The 22571-nt window shown below is 49.0% G+C and overlaps 1 protein-coding gene across 6 annotated transcripts in view; it reads left to right on the forward strand.

Moving 5' to 3' along the window:
• LEKR1 (leucine, glutamate and lysine rich 1) overlaps nt 1-17110 on the forward strand; it is a 76455-nt gene extending 59345 nt beyond the window's left edge. For 3 of the 6 annotated variants that reach the window (XM_063338249.1, XM_063338250.1, XM_063338248.1), the window contains one exon: nt 1379-7853. In XM_063338249.1, coding sequence (XP_063194319.1) covers nt 1379-1786 — 408 coding nt within the window. In that variant the 3' untranslated portion in view covers nt 1787-7853. Of the gene's footprint in view, nt 1-750; nt 1352-1378; nt 7854-15001; nt 15155-15789 lie in introns of those variants that run through there. The other 3 variants (XR_010071552.1, XR_010071553.1, XM_063338251.1) reach the window with 3 other exon arrangements.
• Nucleotides 17111-22571: the final 5461 nt, after the last annotated feature.

Below are 22571 nucleotides of genomic sequence, written 5' to 3' on the forward strand. Positions count from 1 at the left end.
GTTCCTTCTCCAACAGCTTCGCTTGCAGTTGGCACAGAGGTTAGACAGCCTGAGCAGAACTTCTGTGTTTCCACTCTACATCCGCTACAGATGCTTTGACCAAAGTAAAATTTTAAAATTAAAAAAAAAAAAATTGATCAACAAAGGACTTTTAATTTCTCCATCATTTTTCAAGTTTTGATGGGAACACGCATGCAAAACTCTAGTAGTTTTAGTAACCTCTTCTTGGCTAAGCAGAGCTTGCCACCTTCCACTTTAGTGGGAACACAGTTCTGTGCTCTGACTTTACTGACACCAGTATTCGCCCTTCAAAACATCAAAAAAGCGCTATTGAGAGGATCTTTTTTACACATTGTCTTCCCTGTATACGCCCACTGTCATAATCACGCGGAGAATTTCACATACAAATGTTCGCCCTCACTTGAAGGCGATGAGTGGTCTGACCCAGCATACAGCTCATACTTTTAGCACTAAGGAGGTTTACGTAGAAAAGTTTGCATCCGGGCGATGAGGCTGTGCGTGACTGAGAGTGTTCTCTGTTTGAGTCGATCCTCGCTCTCTGTGTTGGAGACTGCCCTCGTGGTTGCTCCCCTTCCATTCTCACGGACCTCCTGGCGTTAGCAACTATTGCTTGCTCAGAAGAACAAAAAAAGTGGGTATTTCCTGCTTGTATTAGTACTTTCAGTAGTTCTGACTTTTATGACTCAATTTAGTGATCTTCTGTTGCGTTTTATTTACTTTTTGTTTCAGCTGAAAACCAGGAAAGTTAACATCATAAATAAGTTCCACATAATATACCAACTTGGGGACTTCTGTAATACTGAGACAGTTTCAGTTGTCTGCTCAAGGCCCGGTACCAGTCACCGACCACTTAAAAATCAGGAATCACAGTGCAAAGTTTGTGCAAACCACTGGACTGAAAATCATTTATCTCAATTAATTGGGAAATAATAATCAATAAAGAATGCCGGCACAAAAAATCAGTGCATAATTATTTAAACTGCAGAGGAGGATAACTTCTTGAATGTCTTATCATAATGAAGTGGTACGGTAATACTCCAGCTGCGTACGTCGTTTTTTCCTTTCCGAGAACAGCATTCCCAGTTTCCCTCCTAGTTGGAGGATGGGCAGGAGATCAGAAGAAACTTCTGATAACTTACCTCGTATTTTCCACTGTCTCCTGAGGGAATGAAGGGTGTGTAAATGCTGATGTATGTCCTTTGAACGACTTTCAGAGAAACCAAAATATGGAGAAATATTGAAGGGTTTGTGTGCATCAGTGCCCTCCAGCCACCCCTGCCCTAAGCCTGAGGAGCTGAATAGGCGCAGGTTTTGACTGATGGCATTTTGTAAAGCCAGTGTTTGTTTCTGTTTGCAGAACACTCTTCTCCAGGAAACGGTGCGCAGAGAGTGTGAGGAACGCTATGAGCTGACTGCAGCTTTGACTCAAGCCAGGGAACAAGTACTGGAACTAAAAAAGCTGAGTGGAAACTTCCCGTTATCGCCGTGTTCCCTGACTCAGGGCAGCCTAACCTCCTCTGCTGCCCTGCTCGCTGATTATGGACAGAAAAGCCGCACAAGCCCCGGTGCTGGGAAAGAAATCAATCTCTCCGGACAGTTTGGTATTTCAAGAGCTGCTAAGGCATCCACCTCCAGTAAGCGTACCAGCAGTGTGGGCTTGCCCACCCTAACCCCACTGCATCCTCCAAGGGGAAGGGCGGCTTCGCTGAACGAGCCCAGGAGCAGGATTGCTGCGGTTATGAGAAGACAACTGAGTCAGCTCTGACAGCTACCTATACAGCATATGGGACACCATTCCAGTGCATCCAATGACCATTTACTCGTGCACCCCTGGGGTCAAATCTTAGCCAATGCAATTCGTGCATTCTGCAACTTTAAGTTAGAGTTTCGTATATTTTTTTATGCAATAATGTTTCTTTATGCATTGCATAACAATGTAATTACATGCTATCTACATTTCAAGGTGAGAAAAGTAAAAAAGAAAAAATATCATCTCTCCAAGAATAGCACATCTTCAGTAGGTGTAATTAAAATCATTGCCAATTTCAGATACTGTTTTCCCAAACCACTTTGTTGGAATTTTCCTATTTTGTGTGTTCTCCTGTGTAACTTAATTGCTCATTTCTGTGTAAAAATGTGATTTGTTAGGTTAGAATCAGATTTTTGCCATTATTTAATTGAGTAGTGTTATACTTGCAAATATGCTTAGGTCAGTGAGACTCGCTAGTTGTGGAGTATCCGTCGCTCAGCATGAAAACGTGGCAAATCCGTGTGCTCGGTAGACTAGCCGTCAGCAGGGACATAGCCTCCTCTGTGTGCAAGTCTTCAAGCTGTGCTAATTAACAAGGAGTTGAAGACTTAATACATTTTGTCCAAAAGATGGTTGCCTCTTGAATTTCATCAGAAAAGTGTCTTTATGTTAAGCATGATTTTTGGCTTCAAAGGAGACGGGCTGGAGTTCTCTATAAAATTGTTACGCAGGAGGAGCAATATTTTTATTTTACTGCTTGATACACGGAGCCATGGTTTGTTTCAGAGCATGAAAAGCCCAGACGAGTCTCGGTTGTCTTTGTTAGAGTGTGGATGCTGCAGAAGTAGCTGCTTTTCGAACAAGGCAGCTCTACGGTTGGGACAGATTGTCAGTGCGGAGCACCGGGTGGGCTACGTGCAACAGCGACAGGCAGCACAGACGTAGTCTGAGATTTTACTTAATGTGAGACCAGATACTCAATTTTTTTGGTCAGATAAGCGCAAACAGGGCCGATTTGGTGATAGTAACCACTACTGGTGACAGTCTAGTGCTCATCAGGCAAGGAGAAGTGATGAAGCAGGCCCAAGTCATCCTGGCAAGTCCTCTGGGCAGAGGTAGACCTACCATGTAGACCCAGCTTGGGCAAGGGCTTGGGCTGGGGCAGGAGCTTGGGGCTGAGCTCCCGGGCTGGTGGCAGCAGTGCAGAGGTGGGAGCCCCAGGTATGGGGGCAGTTCAGCCCTGTCAGTGCCCCCAGTGCCCCAAGAGTCGCTTCTCTTGAAAGATCGCTGTTCATCTTCTTCTGAGACCATCAGCTGTGACTTGGACTGGAACTTTGTGGGAGGTAAGTTAGAGGGGAACATTTTGGAGACTCTCAGAGGGTGGATACGAACAGGTAGATGATGATGACTGAAATTGCTTGCTTCTGTTTAAGTTTTGGGACTGGGCTTGCTCTTCGCTTGGAGTCATGGAGTTGCTTCTTCACAGGACGCTTTACTTGTAAACCCAAATACATTTATAATTGCACCATGAACCTTGACCTTCCTGTTATTTCTGAGTGATGAGAGAGTCTCTCTTCAGTGATGGAGAAAATCAGAAAAGTTTCGTTGAATCCAATGTCATGGCAGGGAATGCATTTTATTCAATACAATCAGTGAAAGAAACGGCCATTGTAGATAGAGCCTCTGGGTCTAGATTTGAAAGGACACTTTGTCTTAGCTTTTGTTCCCACTGAAACCATCAGTAAGCCTTACCTGATTTCAGTGGTAGCAGAGTGTATCCAAAAGCTGAAAAATCCTCTATTCACAAATTCCAAAAGCAACAAAAAAATCAGTATTGCAGAAGTTACTCTGGTAGCTGCTGCTGCATAGAGGTGGTGTAGGTGCTCTGCAGTCGCCTGGCAGATTGAAAGGACCCGAACTTGACCGTCTTATGCACTGACCCCAAAGAAACTGTTGCCAAAAATTTGCTAATTGGGGGAGTGTTAGAATCAAACACGAATACTGTCCCTAGGAGAGTGTGGACTCAGCTTGGTGGAGATCTGAGTCTGACGATTCACCTTTCAGCTTTCCTCAGTTTTGTCTCAACAGGAGGCCTGGTGGCCACCTTGCCTTCCCTGATGCAGAAGGCCCCGGCTGTAGCTTCCAGCCCAAGCATGTGCTGATAGGCTGCATCCGCCTCTCCTCTAGTTTTACTCAACTGGGATTGTGCTCAATACCAATTGACAAATTAATTAGGCAATGGTGACAGTGAGTCTTAAGCGCAACCAAGATAACTGGGAAACAGTGGGAACTGTCTACAGGACCTGCTGACTTTGCTCAGATATTTGTATTTTTCTTAAGGATGTTAAAAATTGGAAATATCAAAGATGTGAAGGCAATTCCACTGTGAAATGTAAGCCTCGGGAAATTAATTTTTTAGCAATTCCACGAATGTAGAAAGAAGGGATGGGGAGCACTCCCAAAGGCCTGTTTAGAGGATGGTGGGATGGTCCCCTTCTCTGGTCGGTGGTGATGCTGATCTTGTGTTTAGAAAAGATCCTGACTCCTTCAAGCTTGAAAATTGCTATTCCACTGTCCACCCGCAGTCTTTCTGTGCTGAAGTAATAGGTTTTCATTGAGGCAGTTCTTAAAATTATGAGCTTAAAATTATGAGCTCCAGAGCTCTATTAGGTAGATTTTTCATAAAATTTTTAGATGAACTTTGGTTGTATTTACAGTCTTATGAGAACTTTTAAAGAATGTAAATCCAGTAAATGCTATTACATAATTTTACACCCTTGTGTAGCTGTGGAACAGGTGTCACGGTGAACCCTGCGGTAGCTGATGTCGTAATCTGGAGTTTAACGCTGGAATGTTTATATTGAAGAACAGGTGGGACTTCACCTGTGGACGGTTCTGCTGGCTGGAGATCACCGCTGCGCAGTAACGGCTCTGTGCTTAAAGCAAAGCCAGAGCACAGATGTGGAAAGCAACCTCTTCTGTTTCAGTTTGTGTCTTCGGTAAGAGAGTGTTTCCCCCACTCCGTGTGGTAGCAGCCGTTCCTCCCCTTGTGCGGCTCGGGTTGTGCAAACAGGTCAGATTCAAAATCTGGGCTCTTGTCCACTGCTTTGGTGTTTATGTCCTCTAGCAGCAGCAGGAGTAAAGAATGACTGCGTGGTCATAAATTGTAAAGAGAGGAGGAATAGCACGTAAAATAATGAGAGCAATCACAGAAATAATGTTTCTAGCATGAGGGAGTGTATAAATCATGGCTGCAAACCAAGTCAAGAACGAATATTTCCCTTATTTCCCCTCCCTCCCAGAAACCCAGAACTCCTGCTGCTAAGCAATAAGCAAAATATATAAATGTCAGGAAACCTTTTTTACCAGCTTTTAAAAACAATTAAATTAATTTCACGTAGTCAAGGAAAGTTTACAGAGTATTTCTCGTAATGGGATGAAACACACCAGCAGAAAGAGAATGTAGACACCTAATTATATCACCACATTTTCAGGAAGTAAAACTTCCTGGAGGCAATGCGTCTTGTAGAAGCGGTGTCATTTATGAATAGGTTTTTCGTATGCTGGACCTTGCACTCTAGGACTCATGGCACAAGGGAATACTAAAAAAAAAACCTCCAAGCTTGAAACAAATCTGCCTCTGTGGGATCCTGACCCGCTGGCTGTAGGCAGTAAGCCATCCTTTCACTTCTCAAGGTTACAAGAAAACGTCCCATGGCAACGGGTTGTCTTGTTCTTGCCTAATGCAAAGGCTTCTGTTTCTTCCTTGACAGAGCTGATATTGTTGCCTGATCAAGAATAGTAGCTCGTACAGTCCTAAATCTTTCCATAAATTATTAATCCCACTAGCAGGCTGTCAGTTTGCATCCAATGCGCTAACATACTGTGTTATTACCAAATTTATCCATTTATTTTTATCCGGTAGCCTTCACTTCCAGGGAAGTTTCAAATATTTAGTGTGTTACTATTAACTGGAGAGAGTCTACACGCGATAGCTGAGCACAGCATCGTTAGGAGGAAGCAGAAGAGTCTGGGTGCAGGCTGCGAGTGGACTGCTGTCACACTCGTGGGTTTGTGGATGGGAAAAGGAGCCTGTGGTGAGGTTGCGTCCCCTGGCAGCCCCCAGGGTGGCTGAACTGGGCGCTGTGGGCTGTGCTGGCCAGCACTGCCCCACGCTTGCCCTCTCCAGCCTGCCCACCATGCCTACCCCTATTCCTCTGGGCATGAAAGTAAGAGTCACTAATATTGGTCTGATGCTTTAGAGGAGGTTTCGTGTGAGCATGAGGCATCGTTTGTGGTTTGGCTAACTGTCTCTTGAGTGCAAAACCATCATTATGGATGGAGAAAGCAGGTGTATCTGTGTGATGGAAGGGGAAATGCAGGGCACTATCCAAAGCCAAGGTGGGACAGAGCAAGTGGAGCCATCACAGTGTTTCTGGCATAGAAAGCAACAGCAACGTCCTTTTAAGATGCCTCAAACTTCTGCATGTGCTTTCTGAACGCTCCTTTTAAGCTGCTGCCTCATCCTGTGTTCAGTGGGGAGAGCTCCCCAGCCTCAGGCCAGGCCTTTGCTCTGCCAGTGTCTCTGTAGAAGGTGCAAATGAGATAAGCTGGAGTTTCTGGCTTGCAGGGCTTACACAAGCAGTGTGGATCCGCACTGATGCTTGGCTGCCGCAGAAGAACGAGTGAGCAATATTTAGACAACTGCAGTATAGGGGTTGTCCTCTTCTGGCTAAAGACTGGCATCCCAGGATGTAAAAAGCAGATGGACATGGCCAATGTAGTCTGGAGGGGGAAAGCTTTGAACAGGGGACGTCCTGCAGGACAGTAGGACAGGGCCTCTTCTGGGGACAGTCCTTGACGCTAGCTGTGCTCAGAGCTGTGCCTTGGCTTCATCTCAGAAGGAACTTGCTTGTTCACTCTGGAAGAGGGGCAGAAAAGAACAGGAAAGAGTGATCAAGTACCTACATGTAGCCTGGACTCCCGGGAGATCAGGGAGCTGAGTTCTTGGGCAGCATTGGAAGCACCCACCATGTAGGCTCCATGGGCTGCCTTGGAAAAAGCAAACTTAACTCAAGTGTTGATGAGCATCAGAGCCCACAGTATGTACAATAAGAGCCAGGCGCGTTATTTCAAGCACATGTTGTAAATGCAAACTGACGGCTGTTGGACAAGAAATGGCTCGGATCCAGCCCGTGGGAAGCTGGGGCAGGAGAGCCTGGGCTTTCCCCAGACACACTCCCTATCCCAGGTCACTCACTGGAGCAGTCAGTCTATGCCTTGTTATGGGTCATCACTTTTCACTGAAAGGTGCCCCAAAATTTCTGTGTTCTCCACAGACAATAGTACAGAAAGAGTCAAATCCATCTCTGGTGACATGGAGCTGTCTTGCTGCTCCTTTGACAGGTGACGAAATTATTGCTTTCCATATGTGTCAAAGTGCTTGCCACATGTGTCATAGATATAAGTGCTTGCCATATGTATCAAACTTTTATTCCTAATAGGATATTACAAAATAAAGCAGCGATGTGCCTCATGTATTAAAAATGATAAATAGATCTTTAACTGAGTTGGTGTGTATGATCTGGGATCCCAGCCTGTGGCTTGCATATGGAGTTTTTCCATGAAGGAAGAAATTAAACTTCAGAAAAAAGCATCGTAGTATCTTAGCAGCATTGGAAGTGTATGAAAATAGAAACTGGAGCCAGACCCAATGCCGTAGGTCATTAAAATGTATTAATCAGAAAAAAAAAAAGATGGACTGCCTTTCTTTTCATTTAAAGAAACGGTTGTGCTGCGAGATATTCTTTGCTTTAAATTCTTGATTTCGCTCCCAGTGTTTTATGACTCGTTTCCTTTAAAGCCTGCAGTGTGCTGCAGAAGCACTGTGCATTTTTAATACAAAAGAAAGAGCAGAAGAATGAGTCTGGGGAAATTTCCTTTCTCAGAGAAAACCCACGCATCTTTTATTCTTAGTTATTTTAAATGGGGACTTGGTGTTTGATTCTGTCTTTAATTGTTATAGGTGATTAAGTGTATTCTACTGGAGGAAGAATAAACTCCATATGCAACTGTAATGGTGTGAAACAATATAACCAAATATGCGTAGCACTTATGTGGGTTTTTCTTCATCCTCAAAGCATAGTACAAAATTAATTTTGATAGGATAATAAAAAGGGCACTGCAAAAGATTAATGTTGAAGAGATTTTAACACCGGAAATATAATTTGTGTGGTGGAAAATATGAGCATCTGGCATTGCACTGTGAGCTGTTCCCAGATAATGAAAAAAAAAACCACTCTTCCAAGCAAGCATGGCCAGTTCCTGCAGATTATTTTTGCTTGTCTCTCCAGAGATACCCTCTGTCCGCTGAAACAACCGCGCGACACGCGGTCCCTCCTTGCAGTTTTCCATCTGGAGCCTTGAATGAGTGGTGAATTAAGGTCAATGCCAGGATGTGACTGTATTTCTTCCCAGTAAGCAAAGGATGGTCACTGAGCAGCCTACCAAAGTGACACCCTCTGTTATAGCTGAGTGGATCCCATAACTGTGCAGCAAAAACGAGTTCAGTTCCACCCGAGCTTCACTGGAAAGAGCAAGTACATGTTACCTTGAAGTTAACTGGGGAATGTCGATCACAGCAGCCTGTTATGTTTTGCTTTACTCCGGTTTAAATGGACAGTCCTTCACAGTGTGCTTCCCCTGGAAAAGTCCATAAAAGAATATTTAGAACTTTTTGAAAATTCTGCTTTTAAAAAGTATTAAGACAAAAAGCACCTACAATGCATATTATACCTTATCCCCATACATTTCATGAGACAGAAAGCCCTTTTTGTGTGCTCCATCGCTGCATTTAGATGAGATATCAGGAAGAAATTCTTGACTGTGAGGGTGGTGAGCCCCTGGCCCAGGTTGTCCGGAGAAGCTGTGGCTGCCCCATCCCTGGAGGGGTTCAAGGCCAGGCTGGATGGGGCTTGGAGCAACCTGGTCTGGTGGGAGGTGTCCCTGCCCATGGCAGGGGGATGGAACTGGATGCTCTTTAAGGTCCCTTCCAACTCCAATCATTCAATGATTCCATGATTCCTGTTCTTTGCTGAAGTAGACTTCAGCAATTCATTTGACACAAAGGCAGTTTCGTGTCTCTCTGAAGAATGCTTTAAAGAGCTTCTCAGTACAAATTGCTGTCTCAAAGAATTGACTTCTGGCTGCTGGGCTCCGTGGCAGGGGAGCGTGAGTTGCCTTTGATCCCTCTACAGGGAAGTGAGGGGTTGCTCTGGAGCAACAAACCTCTTGGGGCTTGACACAACAAGGGTTTGAAGAATCAAAGCAGAATTGGGGGGTCAGGTGGGAGCTAAGGCAGGGAGTGGAGGCTGAGCTGCAGTAAAGGCCCAGGTGTCCATGAGAGGTGGAGCAGAGCTTGGCAGGAGCATCGTGCTGCAGTGGAACCAGCCCTGCCCGCCGTCCCACCCCGGCCACGTGCGGGGCTGGGGGTACATCGCTCCATGCGAACTCATTAAAACTGAGAAGACCGGCAGGCTGGCAAAATTATGTCATTATCAGGCTTGGCTGTTATTAGGGGGCTAACTGCGCTGTGCACGTTGCCTTCCTTCTTTACCCTTTTACTGTACATGGCCACCTTCTGCCTAGTCCATACATTGCAGGTTTTACGCTGTTGGCCCGTCACACGGTGGAACAGCTGTGTATTCGCCTGGCTCCTTGCGCTGCGGGCTGGAAGTGACACTGAGGTGCTGAGCTGTGAGCAGGGCAGCCCCAAACTTGGGCACAGGGAGAGGAACGAGAGCGGTTCCGTCTCCTCCCTACGCGGCGGTTTGGCTGCTTGTGAGACACCAGCACATCCCCGTGTCCATGGGTCATGAATAAACAGGTGTTCTACTCGGGGTTTTTTTTTTTAATTTATCCTCTGTTTGCTGTCACGCGCTCAACAAAATTAGGAACAAAATGGATGTGCGAATAAACCAGCAGCAGTTTTTCGTCGTGACACTTGTCTGATTGCACCAGAAAATGTCACTGTCTCAGGTCTGAGCGCCGCACCAGCCTCTTCAAAAATCACATTTAACTATTATCTTTTTGCGTGAGTCATAACCTAACATACCAGAGGATAAAAGAGCAGTCCTGAATCACGCTGTGGGTGCCATCTATCCCTTACTCTCCTGTTACCCGTGCTTGTTCTTTTAATAGGATGTAGAGTGATGCTGGCTGCTCTGAAAGCTGGGTGGATTTTTATATCTCCTAAAAATCAATCGCTTTCTAAATGTCAGGAGCACCCGAGAGATGACACAGAGCTGTTTTAATCTATAAAACCTGGTTTTCCTGGTTCCTCAAACCCACAAATTTATAGGAAATGGTTTATTTTGGGGAGCCGCCTATTTCCAAAAAGACATTTGATGTTTTTCAGGTTGATGGAATACCCTGTTTTGACACTACTGAGTGTTAATTTTTTATTTTAAATTTATATTTGATTCCTTTTGGATAAAATACAGGATTCAATTAGCGACTTAATTGTGGTAAAAATGAAAGAGGCTGGAATTCAAACCGAAAGTTGAAACATATGGGATTGCATTTCAGCAACCCTGGAAAGTTTCACTTTTTGTTTTCTTACTTGTGGAAATCTGAAACTCTCCCAGGGCAGGAAAACGCTCTCTGGCGTGACTCGGTGCTGGACCCCGTGCTGGCCGTCACGTCAGGCGCAGGGCACGGCGCGGGGAGGACGGCAGCGGCAGATGGAGCCGGCTTCGGGCACGTGCATCGGAGGAGGCTGGAAGTGCTTCAAAGCTTCTGAATTCCCTGATGTAAGAGTTTAAAAGAACAATTTGGTATAAATAAGAAGTTGGTTGCTGTGCACACGAAGAAAGCCAGCTGCAGTCAGCGGCGTGTAAAAGGTCTTTAATGATGCAAACAACTTTTGGACAAAGTACAAAAGAAGATAATTAAGCCGCTAGGTCAGAGAGCGTGGCAGGATTACGATTGTGAGAGTCCCTCCGTGGTCTGTTGTGGAAGCAGTTTGCTCTAGGCACAAACATGTAGACAACCTGAGGTCCAGCCCTTTTTCATACCCATTATAAAACCAAAACCAAACCAAAAATGGCAATGAATGGGGTATTAGTGCACTTATTATTGCTTGGGCTGTAAGTTAGCCAGGCTGCCATGCTAACACCCCTGGCAAGTCTAAATGTACGTGTGGTGAAAAGCCCAGGTGATGCGAGGTGTGCTCCCCGGAGTTGTGGGTTTCACGGCAAACTTCGAGGTTAGTGACCAGCGTGGACAGGGCTGTTCTTAAACATCATTTAAAGTGCAATCCTAGCCCAGAAACAGGTCAGTCTCTTCAAGTGACACCTCAGCACACAGAATGGTTCGGGTTGGAAGGGGCCTTAAAGATCATCCAGTTCCAACCCCCCTGCCATGGGCAGGGACACCTCCCACCAGACCAGGTTGTTCCAAGCCCCATCCAGCCTGGCCTTGAACACCTCCAGGGATGGGGCAGCCACAGCTGCTCTGGGCAACCTGGGCCAGGGGCTCACCACCCTCACAGTCAAGAATTTCTTCCTGATATCCGATCTAAATCTACCCTCTTTCGGTTTGAGGCCGTTACCCCATGTCCCATCATACCACTCCCTGATCCAGAGTCCCTCCCCATCTCTCCTGTAGCCCCTTTAGGGACTGGAAGGGGCTCTAAGGTCTCCCCGGAGCCTTCTCTTCTCCAGGCTGAACAACCCCAACTCTCTCAGCCTGTCCTCACAGCAGAGGGGCTCCAGCCTCCTATCATCTTCGTGGCCCTCCGCTGGACCTGCTGCAACAGGTCCGTGTCATTCTTGTGTTGAGGACTACAGAGCTGGACGCAGTACCCCAGGTGGGGTCTCATCAGAGCATGAAGCTTTGCTCTGCAGAATTGCAGCTTATGAGGCTGCATATTTACCCCTTACATCTGCAGGGGTGAGGAGGCCTGACAAGAAATGACGTCTCCATTATAACGGTACGGTATTTTGTCAACTCAGCCCAAGGATTTTAAGAGTCTGAAGAGGTGAACCAGCCAAGAGCTCAGGGTGACCTTGCTCAGCAGGAAAGCCTGTGGAAGCCACTTTATTCTAGGTTTCCTTCTTGAGCCGTGGGTCTGAGCACCCTGAGGCTGGTCTGGTTGCTGACGGGATGCAGTCTTCCCTGCCTGGGTGGGAATCCGCATCAGCCCACCGCGGGAACCAGTGTGGGGTCAGGGACACCAAAACACTGGGATGAGCCCCTTGCGCTCCACCAGCTCAGCAGTTGGTACCTCAAAGGCATTTCTCTAAGGGCTTCAGCCCTGCTCACTTCATCCCAGCATCCCTGAGTAGTCATTAGCAGGCTGCTGTTGAAATTAATCCTCTGCAAGTCTCAGCAGGGAGAAAAAATGCATCAGTCCTTCACTGCTCCATAAACGGAAGTGTCTGAGTGAGTGGTTTTGGCTGTAATAGAGCAGACGAGTGAGCTGGGGGTGCCTGTGCTCTTCACTTTGTCTTCTGTGGTTCACTGTAGTGTTTGACCTTACCCCTGATTTAGGTGGTTTGCTTAGCAGTCATTTCTAAAGTCAATGCAATTGGCCTTAATTAATTATTATGTAATTATTATCCTTAGCAATGAATTTCAGGTGCAAAATATTATTTCTCAGAGCCTGATTTTTAAAAGCTGGGTGTCTGTCCTGTACCTGCCACATTTGCTGCCTGTACAGTCAAGCAGCGTGCGCTGAAACTGCAGAGTCTCGGTTCTGCATTTTTGCACACAAAAATGTCTAAATTTGTCCTTCTCCTTCATAAGCTGACCCAGGCCACCCGCTCTCTGAAAGATGCACTTGGCAGGGATGAGAGAAAACAGAACCATGGGGACACGGTGGCCCCTTCTCCTGCTTCCAGCAGTCCTGGCATTGCTTGTTCATGGTCAGTTTAGGAAATAATGAAGTCATTTATGGAAAAGTTGGAGCCGTTGGGGTAGAGTGTTGCTGGAAAAGGATTGGAAATAGAATCAAAGAAATTGCTCCTACCACTTTTGATTCTCACTGCAGAAAGCAGGACCTTAGATATGCTTTTTATAACTAAAGAGGAATACGCCAAGAACCTCTTTGCTCCATCATTAGTCATCCCAGAAGAGTCTGGGAGATAGAGCCAGCAAGGGGCAATAGTAGAAATATTTTGACACGTGTAAAAGTTGTTAGCTCTTACAAAATGCAACCAAGTCTTGTTTCAATGGGAAATGTATGTAACACGGAAGGTGCCGGTGCCAGAACTGCCTGGACTCGGCTGCCAACAGGGAGATCCTGCTGATTTGGCAATGCCAGCCAGGTGCTGAGTCCGTGCTGGCCTGGCCCACCTCGATACCCAGCGTGGCTCTCCCTAGCCAGCGCTTTCTCAGGTTTTCTCCTCGGCTGGGACATCTCCTGGGTGATTACTGGTAGCTGGGTGTGCTGCAGCATCACATTAACGGTCCTGGTCACTGCAAGTGCCCCGTCTCTGGGCATCCTGGATCGCTGCTGGTGAAGGGAGGGCCAGGCTGGCAGGTGTACGTGCTCCTAAAGAGGTGGGTCCATAATGTCCTTTCCTTTTTGTCTTAACACCATGTGATATACGGAAGTTAAAAATAAAGAAAAAATAGTGTGTGTGGGGGGGTGGGGAAAGCTAGATTTAGTTTGGTTTGGCAGGTGTGCATGGTAAGGAAAGCCTGGCTGTACGCATTGTTATGGCAGGACGTGTTCAGCGGTGAGTCAGGTTTCATCAGCAGCTGTGGGTATGAAAGCTCAGAGGGGCTCCGTACTGGGCACAGTCTCGTGGTGGCCCCTGGCTGGTCCAGGTGTGAGTGTGACGGTGTGTTCCCTCCTCCCAAACTGACCTTTATCTCCCGTAACCCAAGGAATAACCCCCTGTGGTGGTCATAATGGTGCATCTAGTCGTGAGGGCTGCATCTGGCTTAAAACTTGTTTTGGGGAGACAGACAACAACATGTTAGCCAAGGGCTAATTAGAGCAGTTCGCCCATCTAACCACAATACTCGTACCGTGGTCAATATGCAAATACGGCTATAAGTCAAACGCCTTACCCGCATAAACAGTGAACAGCCCAAGAGCCTTTGGAGTTCTCTCGCATGGCAGGATGTCCCCTTGGGTAGGAACGCCTCTCAAGGCCACTCCTCGAGGTTGAGAGATTCCTTACTGCAACAGGTCCTCGGTAAGTGACTAATACCATGGTGAACTTTGAAATTCTTAGCTAAGTGATATAAAGGATTGATTGTGCATGTATAATCCTTTAGGCATAAACCGTTGACCAAATCCGGGACTAGGATTGGATCCAGCTACACCCAGACTCTGAGAAAGCATTTAGAAAGCAAGGGGGTCCTTTCTGAACCTCAACTCAACGGGAAGGTCTCCCTGGCAGTTCTGTCTGACCCTGTCCTCCACGCAGTAAATAACCAAGTGTGCCTTGCCATTGGACCTTGTCAAAACATCGGCAGCTGCCTGCTTGTTCTTTGTTGGGGTTTTTTTTCCAAAAAAAGTAAACTTGCAAATTGGGAAGGAAGGGCTGCATACGACAACTGCTGTGCGTTGAAGAGGCCCTGCAACAAAGAAAAATGCGAGCGTCACTGATCGACTCCAGTCTTGGTGGCCGTGTCCTCAGCTCGCAGAAGGAGAGGAACCTTCTCCCCTGCGTTTTGCCCATCGCCTTGGTCGGCGCCGTGAACGGACAGGCTTTGGATGCACGTCACCATTCCCGTGTGCCCTCGGCGAGGGAGCCGTTAGGCTGGAGAGTGCCGTTTGCCGAGGCTGGCACCTCGCTCTGCCATCTCGTGTCAGGCTTCACTGGCAGCTGGGGAGGTCTGAGCTCTCCCGTCACCCCCTTTGCTCCCCAGTTCCCTCGCCCCAGCCCTGGGGACAGCGAGCGGGGGGTGAGGTGGGGTGGAGGCTCCACCAGCGCTCTGCTGCTGACACTGAAAGGTTGTTGTGGCTGCGTTGCTTTCTGCAGCTATGGCTACGGGTAAATATTGTGTACGTGGGCACCTCTGGTGCTGGTGAAGCAGAACGAATCCCGAGGGGTTAAATTGCCATAACAGGTCAGTCGGCCGTGTGGGTGTGTACCCAGAGTGAGATAAGGAGATCTACGAGGTGAAGGACTCCAGGTTATCTGTGGCCAAGGAGTGAAATTGGGAAGCTTGTGTCCTTTGCTAGCATTGTCTCTTTTTTCCTTTTTCTTCCAGCGCATCACAGACAGTGCAGCTGTAGAGGATTAACGCGAACAGGTCACCTCTCCACCCTTTGCCGCCCAGACAGGAGATATTTCCTTCTCCTCTCCCCATCGATCTGCCGTGAGTCACCACCTCCTGCCTCCCGTCATCCGTCTCTCCCTGCAGGTTTGTCCCGTCCCACATGGATGTGCTCACACACACGGATGGGTCTCCGTAGGGTGAGCTGTGGGCTCTGGGGGGGATGCAGGCAGTGCCGGGACGGGGCTGGGGGTACTGAGTGATGCACAGATTCACGCAAAAGTCAGTTACTATTTCAACACAGTATCAGGAGACGTGGCTCATGGGCGGAGGATCCGGTAGCCATTCCCGTGCTGCTGGCCATCCCCTGGCCCCATGCTGCCCTTCTGCCAAGACCTCCAGGGCAGGTTTGTAATGCTGGAGTCACTCTGTCCTGCGGGACTGCTTGGTGAGGGCTAATGGGAAACTGAATTTATAGGGATACGCGAGGCCAGTGGCTCTTTCGGGCTCCTTCAGGCTCTGCAATCCTCGCTCGGCCTCACACCGCCTGCCACGGTGCAGCCCCACAGCTTTTCCCTGACTGCGGTCAAGGAGTCGCGGTGTTGCAGAAAAACACCGGTGGTGTTTCTTGCCAAAAAAAATTACAGAGAATTGTTAACTTTTTTTTTTAAGCAGGCTGCAGAGGAATTACTTTCATTAACTTTTAGGCGGTGGCGGGAAGGTGTTCAGAGGGTGTGATGGGGCTTTTTGCAGCTGTGTCTTCTCGCCTGTCTGTGCTCCAGGGAAGGCGGCATCGAGCCGTAACTGCCTCTCATCCCACGGTGCAGATGAACAACTGCTGATCGTCCCCCCATGGCGCAGGCCAGCGGTTCTGCTCTCAGCACGCTTTCAGACATGGTAGGGACCCCACTCGACCCCGTAACCACAGCGTGCTTCGGACCAGGCCTCCTGCGGGCATTTTCGTGAGGGCTCCGTTCCTGTGAGAAGAGCACAGCGTCATGCCAGAGGAAAGAATGTGAGGCCAAGTTTCTGATGGTTTTCCCGTAAAAATAATGGTTCACTCAGGCCGAGCGTCCAGCTGTTCCGTGAGCGTCCGCTGCTTTTCACAGCATCCCAACCCACACCTTTGTTTCACAAAGATTAAGATTTTCATAGGGAGCCCACGTATCCGCAGTTTAATTAGGACAGGTAGCTGGGAGTAGCTTATGTGTGGTGACACCTTCACTTAATTTACATACAACCAGAAAATATGTCCCACGGGTGCCACCAGGCTTCTTAAGTGCGATGAAGACCTTTCCCTTGGCTTCCTCATCCGTTATAGCAGTTCAGGCTACTGATTTTCTTTTTGCTTAATTTAGGTGGATATCGAGCTTTTGAACTCTTCTACAATGGCCATACTACTCTGGTCGCTTTAGTTTGTTAATTTAGAGGTTGTTTGGATTTGTCTGCCTGAGGCACAGACTGAAGATGGTTCACCCAAGGTGTCTTTGTGGCCACCTCTCCCAGTACCAAGCACCCACGGCCACCTTTTATCTACGGCGGGATGTCTCTGCAGATCAGAAGTACCCAGGCACAAAGGTGACAGGCACAGAATAAAAACTGAGGGCGGTGAACATCAGCGGAATAATTCAGGGTGGTCCACAATGGCAGTGACAGGATGACATTTAGCAAAGGAAAGTTTCAGTGCTATATAGAGGGAAAAATGTCCTCACGTGGAGTTGGGTTAGCCACGGAAGGTCTCCGGGGGGAGCGGAGCTGCCCGTGTGCTTGAGTCATTCAAAGCGGACAGGGAAAAAAGCTATGGAAAATGTTCTGTCAGGAGCAGCCCTGCACTGGCCGGAGCTGATGAACCGTATGACCTCAATGGTATTTTCCGTCTCCCAGTTTATGTGACATGGAAAGTGATTTATTTTGGCTTGCCACCACTTTACTACAATGAATAATGCCCAGCTGGCGAGTACCTGCTTTGAACTCTGAGCCCTTGGAGAAATCTGGTGGTCACAGAGGCACGACGAGAGGAGCCTGAAGACCCACCGCAAGTGCAGCAGGTTTTCCTTTGCTGATGGAGTTGGTTGGAGGGCCATGCTCTCTGTCCTGCCCAGATGCCCTTGTCAATGAAACTGCTTACAGGTCCCTGAGAAATAAAAGAACCGAAAGCATTAATAACACGCGGGTTGCCCTCTCTTGACTTATAAGAGCACTTTTTTTTTCCCATGGACAGGTCAGCTGAGAAGCGTTTAATTGGCAGCGGGAAACTTAGCTGAAACATACCCCCATGGCCGTATTTTGCAAATTCCTGCTATTCTGCTAAAATCGCACGGGACGCTGGGGGTGGGCGGGAGGGTACTGATCCGTGGAGAGGTGGACGGGGCGGTGGAGTCTGTCTCTGGCAGAGGAAGCTCCTAGGAACCCGGAGCTGACCCTGCTTGCCAAACACCAGTTTTCATGAATCATTGGCTTTTATGGAAATCCGTTTCAGCATCCACTTATCCAGCTGTTTCCTGTCTATGGGAAGCACTGTGCTAGCTGCAATATTTGTTTTAAGTTACCAGGACTGAGCGGTCATTTTAATCATCGTAAAGTTCTGAACAAAGAACCACATGTGCGTTTTGGGAAAAGTACCCGAAAAAGGATCATCAGCAACAGCTGAAAAGTGTCCCGAAAGAGGTCAGATGTGGGGAATGATTTATGGGTGCTGTGGGTGTAACCAAGTAGCAAGAGTGCCGCAGTGCTTTCATAGCGCAGCGCTTGCCAACTTCATTATATTTGCTGATGTCTTTTGGGGGGTTTTGGTTTTGTACATGCCTTCTAAAAATAACAATGGCACCTCCTTCGAGGGTGATGGAGGCAGTTACGGGAGCTGGAATGAGAGTAATTCATGGGCTAAAACTATGCACAGGGAGCATTTTTATTTTTAATTCCTGTGCTATAAAACAAAAGGATAAAAAGTTGTTTCCAATGACAAGGCTTTTCTATGAATTGGTATGCACAGAAATTCATAGAAATACTTTCCTCTGGCTACCTTTGGGCAAGGATGTTGCAAACCTGCTGTGCATCCATCTTTCCAGGGAAAGGTCCTTTGCCCAAGGACTCCACGGGAGGAGATGAGCCATAGGTCCATGGCCCGACTCCCAGGGTGTGCCTGAGCTGCAGTAATGGAGACAGGGGAACCCGCGGGTGGGTAGGGTCACGCAGAAGGTCCGCAGAACATCCTGTCACCACGATCACACCCCAGTTCACATTTACGTAATAAGCATTAAATCTACAGAAACTACTGCAAAGCCAGTGCCATAAAGAACAGGGGAGAGCAAAAGCCCTGGCAGGCTCCTCAACCAGAAGAGGCTGCGTTAAGGGGATGCGCAGAGAACAGAAACCGGACTACAGCCCAAATCCCAAAAGGCAAAAGTCCCCAGTGATCCCTTGTAGCCTGACCCAGGGAAAAAGATTCCTGGATTCTCACACCTCGTGATCACCGCAACCCTGGGAGCGTGAGCAGGACACAGTGACCGCGGGCGGGCACATCTCGCCCTAAGCTCTGGCTTTAGCTGGGCACAACCTCAGTGTCTGGTTTGGGGACTTCATTTAAAGTAACACACCTGGTGGTAAAAATTCATTTCTGGCCTTGTGGTAATCAGCAAAAGCTTAATTAAGCAAGGTTTAAACCAATGCAGTTAGTAATGGACATGTCTCCTTTTCCACACCCTCTCCCTTTGCCCCATAAACAACTCTATCGAGGCTCCGCAGATTTTGTAAAGCTCACGAAGTACCTAAAGCTGCAGCCTGACACACGCTGAGGCTGCTGAAAGGGCCTGGCTTCAGGGAGGACTCGAGTAGCTCGTGTCCGGCTGGGAGCAGCTCCCAGGCAGCTGGAATTATAGAATCATGGAATCACAGAACGGTTTGGGTTGGAAGGGACCTTAAAGACCATCTGGTTCCAACCCCCCTGCCATGGGCAGGGACACCTCCGACCAGACCAGGTTGCTCCAAGCCCCGTCCAGCCTGGCCTTGAACACCTCCAGGGATGGGGCAGCCACAGCTTCTCTGGGCAACCTGGGCCAGGGGCTCACCACCCTCACAGTCAGGAATTTCTTCCTAATATCTAATCTAAGTGTCCCCTCTCCCAGCTTAAAACCATTCCCCCTCGTCCCACCACTCCCTTCCCTGATCCAGAGTCCCTCCCCATCTCTCCTGTAGCCCCTTTAGGGACTGGAAGGGGCTCTAAGGTCTCCCCGGAGCCTTCTCTTCTCCAGGCTGAACACCCCCAACTCTCTCAGCCTGTCCTCACAGCAGAGGGGCTCCAGCCTCTGATCATCTCTGTGGCCTCCTCTGGACCCACTCCAACAGGTCCATGTCCTTTTTATGTTGGGTGCCCCAGAGCTGGAGGCAGCACTGCAGGGGGGTCTCACCAGAGCGGAGCAGAGGGGCAGAATCCCCCCCTCACCCTGCTGGCCACGCTGCTGGGGATGCAGCCCAGGATGCGGTTGGCTTTCCCCCCAGTCACCTCTCTGCTTTTTGGTACCCAACCCTTTTTTTGCCAGTCTTTCAAAAAACCCAGCAGCTTCCTAAACTCTCTTGAACATGGGACCTCATGTGTCTGTGCCGCCTGCACAGGAGTGTGCCGGGGTGAAACACGGTCTCCGAGAGCTTGCTCTCAGTTTGTACCCATGCCCAGCGCCGCTCCCAGGGGACGCGCAACATCCTGCAGGCAGGGCTTACAATGTTGGTGGCTGTTATCCCAGGAATCCCAGGGAACAGCTTCATGAAAGCTCTCCCATATGGGGTGGTTTGGTTTTTTTGAAAAGAGTGGCTGGGGCTCATGTTCCCCGGCACGGCTCGCTGGCCTGAGGAGTGCCGGCAAAGCGCGGCCGCGAGGTCACTGCCTGCCGGCATCCGCGGCCAGCGCTTGTACTTGGCTGTGGGGGACGTGCGCGGGGCGGAGGGGAGGGTGTTCGGCCCTGCCTGTGTGCTCTCAGCTCTGACATCCCTCTCATTAGCTTTGCTGTTGCTAGGGGAACCCACGAGTAGTTATAAAACAAAAAAACAGCCCCAAGCCGCATGGTGTCAATTCATGTACCCAGACATATTTCCTCAAATAAGATCCGTATGTTTGAGACAACATCTTTGTTTGTTGCTTGCGGTTTCCTTGATGGCAAACTACTGTGCTATAATCCTTCAGCGTCTGACTCCTCTAGAAAAATTGCTGTGGATGAAAACATGAAATCCCGAGAGTGCTTGCTTGGGGCCGGGCTCGCCCAGGGCTGCGAGCCCCCGGGGAGGCGGGGAGCGGGGGGAGGCAGGAGGACGCTCTGCGCCCGGAGAACATCTATTTTATTCTCTTAAAAGGGAAGCCTGCGATAGCTCCAGTCCTCTCCCCTCCAGCCCTTCGGTCAGCTGCCAGCCTTACGGGTGCTGTCAGGCCAGGTGTCTGCCCAGCGCAGGGGGTGACGTCTGAAGCATCGCCAGCTGGAGCAAGACGCTTCAGGCTTTTGGGGGGTTTATTCGGAGGTGTTGTGGCAGAGAAAAGCCTACAGGCTTTGAACAGAACTTCAGCTCCTCAACCTCTATACCACTTTAAAATGAGCCTTAAAACTGGCGGCAAAAGGTACCTAACTCACAGAACCACAGAACTGTAGGGGTTGGAAGGGTCCTTCAGAGATCATCTAGTCCAGCCCCCTCACCCAAACCAGTACAAACCTGAGGGTCCTAGGGCACGTAGGTGTTTTAGAAAGCTGCACCGCTTCATGGACTGGATATGTTTGAAGTAGATCCACTTGGTTGAAGATCATTCTGCTATTAAATTCCTCCCTTGATTCCTTATCAGCACAGGGCACGTGCCACTCGGCTGCCCAGGACCTGCCCTGCCTCGGCTGGGCCAGCTCTCCGGTTTGGTGGCCTTTTGCTGCAGCAGAGAAACTCTTTAACAACAGGGTTTGTAAGACCACAAAAATGCACAGGAGACGGGAGAACTTAATTATTCTTTACATGATTGTTTTTCACTGCTCTCTGAAGGGAACAGGGGTACCAGTCTAATAATTCTGCCTCAGTCAATCCCTTATGATATTTACACAGTGGCTGTGCAACAGTTGGTGGGTAAATATGATTTCTTGGATCGATGCTCACTTACGGCACGTCGGGAGCTGTTTCAGGCCGCTGTGTGAGGAAGGATGCGCAGGTCGGCGTCCCCGCCGCGCCGCTGGCCCCGTACCCTCCGCTCCTGCCGGGCAAGCGGAGGGGCTGTTTGGCTGCCTCCGAGCCAGAGCGCTTACTCGGCCAAGTGAATAATTTTGACCTTGGGGGAAAAAGGCTGAAATTGCAGTTGTGTATGGTTTTTTTCCTGCCAAATTAAAAAAAGGTAGGCTTAAAGCCAGGCATAGCTGAAGTAGCACAGTCTCCAGAGTAGGCAGAGCCCCCACAGGTTGCACGCAGTTACGGTGGGTATCAATGGAGACATTCAAGGCCAGGCTTGACGAGGCTCTGAGCGATGTGATCTAGTTGAAGACTTCCCTGCTTACTGCAGGGGGGTTGGAGTAGATGGCCTTTAAATGTCCCTTCCAACCCAACACATTCTATGGGTCTATGATTCTAGTCTATGAATTTGGCCTTCCAATGAGCTGACAAGTTCAGACCGTTTGCCTTGCTCACCAATTATCTGTGCTCCTGCAGATGTATTTTGCTTTCGCAAGTACCTAGCAAAGGGTGTACATATGAATTTTTTTTTTTTTTTTTTAACATCAAGGTGAAGGGACTCGCTCCTTGTGCTCTGCCATCACTCTCTGTGCTCCATTGCCTTCAGCTCACGCCCTTGTGTTGTCCCCATCCATGCCGCAGATCTCCGGTCTCACCTGGGTGTCTGTGGGGCAAAGTCTTGTCTGGCCTGAGCAGGAGTTGTGTGCACAGACCCTCGGGCTGGGGGAAGGCTGGAGCCCTGTCTCTCCCACGGGCACCGGCATGGGCAACCGCACCACGGCGCGGGCGAGCTTAGTGCGGTGATGGGAGGCGTCTTGGCTTCAACAGCCCATCTTTTCCTCCAATTTTGGGTACTAATACGTTAATCAGATCTCACGCACAGCCTCTCCTTGGATCGCTCTCTCTGACTTTGTACAGAAATTAATCCTGACTGCAGCGACGCCACCAGCCTCAGGGATGGCTGCGAAGGTGCCGGCGTTTGTGATGTGATTTTTGGCGGATGCCCGGATGAGGCGGCGATGGTTGCGGTGTGATTTCAAATGGAAACTCGATGACAAATTGATTATCGTTGGAACAGCAGGAGCGTGGCGAGCGCAGCCACACACGGGCCCTCTGAGGGCTCCGGGAGGCTCCACGCGGTGGCTGGAAGAGTGGGAGCGGGCGCTTGGCCTCGGCCCTCTTCTTGCCAGAAGGAGAAAAACTAAAGGTGCGATTTGGTAAAGCCAACCTGAAATCCCTTCCCTTGGAGGCGGGGGGGATGTGCATGCTCCCGTCATGGCCCACCTGGAATTCCCATCAGACTTCATCGGCTGCCTCCAAGGTGAACTCTGCCATGTGCAGCAGAGGAAACCCAGCTGCTTGCTGCAGACAGACGGGT

The sequence above is a fragment of the Chroicocephalus ridibundus genome, chromosome 6 (assembly GCF_963924245.1).
Source record: "Chroicocephalus ridibundus chromosome 6, bChrRid1.1, whole genome shotgun sequence".
In the NCBI taxonomy this organism is placed as follows: Eukaryota; Metazoa; Chordata; class Aves; order Charadriiformes; family Laridae; genus Chroicocephalus; species Chroicocephalus ridibundus.